The sequence below is a fragment of the Crinia signifera genome, chromosome 8 (assembly GCF_055691185.1).
Source record: "Crinia signifera chromosome 8, ASM5569118v1, whole genome shotgun sequence".
In the NCBI taxonomy this organism is placed as follows: domain Eukaryota; kingdom Metazoa; phylum Chordata; class Amphibia; order Anura; family Myobatrachidae; genus Crinia; species Crinia signifera.
Window position 1 is genome coordinate 162,908,240 of NC_139224.1, and position 6,402 is coordinate 162,914,641.

A 6,402-nucleotide genomic window follows, 5' to 3' on the forward strand; every position below is an offset into this window, starting at 1 on the left:
TTCCATCTTAAATAGAGTGTAAATGGATAGGACATGCAGATACTGCCCCTATAAACTGTCCTACTTAGTAAACATTATTGTTGTGCCTAGGGGCGCCATCATCCCTAAATCCGCCCCTGCTGGCCATATGCATAAAATCGGCTCTGCAAAAATGTCTGCCGCCTTGGAGAAGACAGATACTGGAGGCCCTACTGGACCTCTAGCATTTGTCATGAGGGCAGTGCATGCAGGTGGCATGTATTTTTTATTATTTTATATGACTAATAATATACTGTATGGGGGCCAGAAACTTTTCAGGTGCAGTCAATACTAATGGTCACATTTCCCAGACCACTTAGCTGGTGCACAAGTGCAGTCATTACTAACTGTCACATTTCCCAGACCACTTAGCTGGTACACAGGTGCAGTCATTACTAACTGTCACATTTCCCAGACCACTTAGCTGGTGCAGTCTTTACTAACGGTCACATTTGCAAACATGTTATGCATTTATTCCTAATCGACACCTTCTACAGATCCACAGGTGATCTAAAAAACATGGACTGGTTGTAGATATTAAGGACCGGTTTGGCCACCCTTGCCTAAGGTGTACACCAGGGATGGGGAACCTTCGGCCATCCAGCTGTTGTTGAACTACACATCCCAGCCTGCCCTGCTACAGTTTTACTATTTGGCCATGCTGCTATATGTAGTTCAACAACAGCTGGAGGGCTAAAAGTTCCCCATCCCTGGTGTACACACCTAAAGACGTATCTGTCTGGTGGGAACACATATCTGGTAACATATGGGAGCATATTACAATCAATCATTTACTCCAAAATGCTGGAAAATGGGTAAAAAAAACAATTGTTCGGATAAATTTGTTAAATCAAATGGATTTCCCCTGAATGACCATTGCCTGATTTCCAGTGTTTGGGAGCCAACGTTCGCTCTCATATCCTCCCATACATTACCAGATTTATTTTCCCACCAGACAGATTGAACAGATAAATCTTTAGGTGTGTACCAAGCTTCAGTGCAATGGTTACAGATCCCCCAAAACCTTTCAGATCAGGAGTACAGGTGCTACTATGATAGAAATCTCAGCCAGTAACTAATAAGCACACCTGTACTCCTGGTCTGGAAGACAATTACGCATTTGTAAGGTATATGAACAGATCGGAATTCTAGATACCAGTACAGTATAACTGCAGTTGTAGATCGGGTCTGATATACTAGCGGCCCCTGTGCAATGCAGCTCCACACTAACTGAACACAGAAAAGCAGATTGATTTCGACTTAACCTATTTGCAGTCTTTGAACCCTTTGAACTCTGGTAACAGAGCACCAGGTATAACAAGTCCCTGTTATAGTGAGTTTCCAGGACCTAGTTACTGTATTGGGCAGCATTACAATTTAATCAGCCTCACCATATCCATTGTGTGTCCACCGTTCCCCAGCCACAGCTCTCTCAGCAATGCTGTCTGTAGTGTCCAGGAATCTCTATTTTTACATCTAATTACTTCCTTGTAAAAGAAAAGTCTCATTTAAGTTGTTGTCAGGTTGTATTGTTTTCCCCTGAGGTCTAGTTCGGTCCCTCCCACAGTTGGGCTATTTTGGCTGTTGTTTTAATGAGCCAGCCCTTTATGCTAACCTTGCACCTGGGAGGTTAGGGGCCTTATTCTAGTTCACTCTTTCTGACAAAATCCTTCTTAGATGGACAAAACCATGTGCGCTGCAGGTGGGGCAGATGTAACTTGTGCAGAGAGAATTAGGTTTGGGTGAGTTATTTTGTTTCTGTGCAGGGTAAATACTGGCTGCTTTATTTCTACACTGCAATATAGATCTCACTTTGAAGTAAAACCCCACCCAAATCTAATTCTCTCTGCACATGTTACATCTGCCCCACCTGCAGTGCACATGGTTTTTTCCATCTAAGAAGGATTTTGTCAGAAAGAGTGAACTAGAATAAGGCCCAACAGTAGGTCACACTTTTGTAGACTGGTCCAACATAGAGGCTGATTCTGTATTGGGGTTAAATGGGGGGGAGCCTTCCATCTGGAACAGACGTGTGTGTGTGTGTGTGTGTGTGTGTGTAAATTCTAGTCTGACCTCTTGGAGGCTTAAAGTTGCATGCGATTTCCCTTGAACTCCACGGCTGCTCCTGGATCGCATACGATACACCATATACTGTCATTTTCCATACAATGTATTGTACGCGATCCCAGTCATGGCTGGGGGATACAGTAATCTTTGTGGCAGCCAGGGCGATCCCCAGCTCCCATCCAATGTGCGCGGAACCGTGGAATCGAATCGGACGTTAAATATATATGATTTGACACTTTACATGCGCAATGCAGCATGGTTTTGCCCATTTTGACCTGCGAACTGATCTGAATTAGGCCCCTTGTACCTGATGGCCACTGCCTAGAGCAGTCTGCGGGCTCATTTCTAAGTCCTCACAACAGCTCTTACCAGACAAGCAGTCCTTTATGTACATACAGTATATGTAATTATACACAGGGCCGCCGAGAGGGGGGGTACTAATTACATACTTGCCTACTTTTGAAACTAGTTTCATGGAGATTATAGTTGGTAGTAGAATTTTGCACTGTGCCCCATTAGGGGGGCTTGACATGCTCCATCCAAAGGGGCGTGTCTACTTCCATATATGGAGAGATTGTGAAAAGAGATGGTGACCGTGGCACTTAGAATCTTTTAAAATTAATTATATACAAATGTAGATGAGCCCCAAAGCAGTTAGTAAGAGCTACTATACTTGGTATAGTGCTGGGAAATTGTGCTGATGATTCAATGTAAATGTATCTATCTCTCATTCCTTTTTTCCACAAAAATGTAACAGTGTAATATGGGCTAGGTGACATGAGGGAGATTGCTAGACTAGTTAGGGAGAGAGGGAGATTGCTGCTATGTCATGGAGTCTCCTGCAGAATGCAGGAGGGGAGGTAACTATGGTGTAACAGTGTAATGTGGGCTAGGTGACATGAGGGAGATTGCTAGACTAATGAGGGAGAGAGGGAGATTGCTGCTATGTCATGGAGTCTCCTGCAGAATGCAGAAGGGGAGGTAACTATGGTGTAACAGTGTAATGTGGGCTAGGTGACATGAGGGAGATTGCTAGACTAATGAGGGAGAGAGGGAGATTGCTGCTATGTCATGGAGTCTCCTGCAGAATGCAGGAGGGGAGGTAACTATGGAGTAACAGTGTAATGTGGGCTAGGTGACATGAGGGAGATTGCTAGACTAATGAGGGAGAGAGGGAGATTTCTGCTATATCAGAGAGTCTCCTGCAGAATGCAAGAGGGTAGGTAACTATGATGTAACAGTGTAATGTGGGCTAGGTGACATGAGGGAGATTGCTAGACTAGTGAGGGAGAGAGAAGGAGATTGCTGCTATGTCAAGGAGTTTCCTGCAGAATGCAGGAGGGGAGGTAACTATGGTGTAACAGTGTAATGTGGGCTAGGTGACATGAGGGAGATTGCTAGACTAATGAGGGAGAGAGGGAGATTGCTGCTATGTCAGGGAGTCTCCTGCAGAATGCAGGAGGGGAGGTAACTATGATGTAACAGTGTAATGTGGGCTAGGTGAAATGAGGGAGATTGCTAGACCAATGAGGGAGAGAGGGAGATTGCTGCTATTTCAGGGTAGGCAACTATGCTAATTACCTGGGCCCGGGCTTGCTGGAGGGGCCCGGTGGGGTCCTGGTCCAACCCCCCCCCCCCCTCCCTTCATCCCTCCCGTGCAGCAGCATCAGCAGCACACACCTAGAGCATGTGCTGTGCTGACAGCAGGCTCAGCATGAGCATCTCACTGGCAGTGTAGTTGTGTGCTGCTGATGTTGAGGGGGGAGGGAGACAATACCAACAATACCCCCTCAACATTTTGGGGGCGTGACCTAATACCGATAAATGGCCACGCCTCCTGCAATTAGGTCACGCCTCAAAATTTTACCTGGGCCTGTCATACCTCTCGGCTGCCCTAATTATGCATGTCCATGGCCAAGGGCGTAACTACCATAGGTGCAAGGGGTGCAGCTGCTATGGGGCCCAGTGCTGAAGGGGGCCCATCTGTACTGCAAGAGTTATATGTGCTATATACATTTATCACTATTAGTTGGTATGGGTACCGGTCATTGGCTCGGGCGATTTACGTTGACATGCATTGGGTCCACACCTGAAATTGGTCGACATGGCTAAGGTCGACAGAGTTGGAGGACAACACAAGCAGTAGTTTGACAATGGCAAGGTCGACAATCAAAAGGTAGACATGAGGTTTTCACTTTTTTTTTTGTCCTGAATGTCGTCATAGTCGACATGGACACCGTCAAAGTGTACCACGTCCCCATGCATGTCTCGCTGCACTCAGCACACTATTCTAGTCTCACTCCATATCCTAGTGAATACAAAACACACAAAAAAACAGTGAAACTCAGGTTGACTGTTTCATTTTGCTTGTTTTGACCTTTTGCCCATGTCAAACTTACTGCATGTCAACTTTTTCTCTGTGTCGACATGTTCTATGTGTCTACCTATTGTTGTCGACATTTGGTTGTCGACCCCTGTTGCCTGTCTACCTTGACACTGTGGATCTTCCAATCTACAGACTTTAAAACCTGTACCATAGCGTACAGTATATACCCAAAGGTGTCATTAACCTGAATTTAGTTATATATTAAAAACACAGTCTGGGGCTCATCATAAGTCATATACAGAAGACAAACCATCTTCCTGCTGCATATTACAGATTGGAAAGCAAATACTGCCATCTACTGGCTGAGAGAAGGACTGCAGCAGATTACAACTGTACTTTGTCGCAGTTACTGTAACTGTGCAAACATCAAGGGCAAAATGTATTTGTATTGTATTGTTGCTTGTTAATGACTGACACTTAAATACAGGCAGACTCGCAGGAATTCCCAAGCAGCCTGCAAGATTACACGCGCTCCAAATGTTACTTGATCCCTTTCTTGCCCAAGTTAAACGAAATCATTAAATTGGAATAATTATGACCTGTAAACATTATACCCATAAATCTGCACTGGAACAAAATATTGAAGACAAAATAAAATAAAGAAAACACAAAATATCCATTTACATCTAGGTACGTTTGCAGTATCACACGGATATCACGTTCTCATTGTATCACAGAGCATAGGGGGTAATGGGTTTTGGACTTGTTCACACAGCTGTGAATGGGTGTGCAGCTATACGCATCTATTTGGACAGTGAGCATAGTAATACCCCTTTTACACCAAGGAATAACCCAGGTTGGACCCAGGTCGGACCCAGGTCAACGTTGGTGTAAAAGGGGTCAACCCAGGTCCAGTAATACCCCTTTTGCACCAAAATCCCTGGTCGGACCCTGGTCTTTGAACACAGGAGTTTCCAGTGTTGGACCCAGCTTCATACCCCATTTACACAGCACTGTGACCCAGGTCGGACCCAGGTCTGCGCCGTTTACACTGAACCTGGGTCAGCACTGCTTTTCCCTATGGATGACATTAAAAATGTCCATTTTAGGACTGATAAACTGCCATAAACAGGCAGCATGCCTTGCAATAGTTTTAGCATTCCCTAATAGCAAAACTGTGGCAAGGCATGATGGGACTTGTAGTTCCACAACAGCTGGAGGGCCATAGTTTGGACATGCCTGGTGTACGCAATTGAGAATGCATTTGCGATGACTCCAGTGGGCGCGTCCTTCTATTTCTGGACCGCGCTTCGCTTGCTAATATTAGCAGCTCCGTAGACCAGAGAAACCACATTTATAAGCGCATATGTGTACAATCCTGAATTAGACCCTATGAACACAAGAATTCCATCTATTGGTCTGTATGATTTACTGTTTTCCACCAAGAACTGTCAGCTTGTCGCCGGAATAATCTAGATGATGAATGTGTAAACAGTGTAGTTTATTCCCGTTGCCCTGGGATACGACACTTTTGCTGAGATGCGCAGAATTCCTCCAGTGTACAGATATTGCAGTTCTTAGAATTGCGCATGCTACTCAGCTGAGCGCACGCACCACCAGGGTTTATATGTACAGTACACTCATTTTAGCAAGGGCTGGTTGATGGAATTCTGGGCTATCCAGTGATGGCCTCACCTCTATGGGGGAAATTCAAGTGTTTTGCGTGCTAGATGACGCCCAATGCAGCAAAAGTGTTCTGTGTTCTGTTCAGCTGCGCATATCGGCACTTCTATTGCTGTGTTATGTTGTTCATTTTGACGAGCTGGTAACTTATGGGGGTAATTTGGGTCACTCTTTCTGACAAATTCCTTCTTAGATGGATAAAACCATGTGCACTGCATGTGGGGCAGATTTTACTTGTGCAGAGAGAGTTAGATTTGGGTGGGGTTTTACTTCAAAGTGAGATCTATATTGCAGTGTAAAAATAAAGC

At 44.9% G+C, this 6,402-nt stretch overlaps 1 protein-coding gene across 2 annotated transcripts in view; it reads right to left on the reverse strand.

Moving 5' to 3' along the window:
* FYB2 (FYN binding protein 2) overlaps positions 1–1,585 on the reverse strand; it is a 37,090-nt gene extending 35,505 nt beyond the window's left edge. For both annotated transcript variants that reach the window (XM_083157594.1, XM_083157593.1), the window contains exon 1: positions 1,410–1,585. In XM_083157594.1, coding sequence (XP_083013720.1) covers positions 1,410–1,526 — 117 coding nt within the window. In that variant the 5' untranslated portion in view covers positions 1,527–1,585. The remainder of the gene's footprint in view (positions 1–1,409) is intronic.
* Between the last annotated feature and the right edge of the window lie 4,817 nt (positions 1,586–6,402).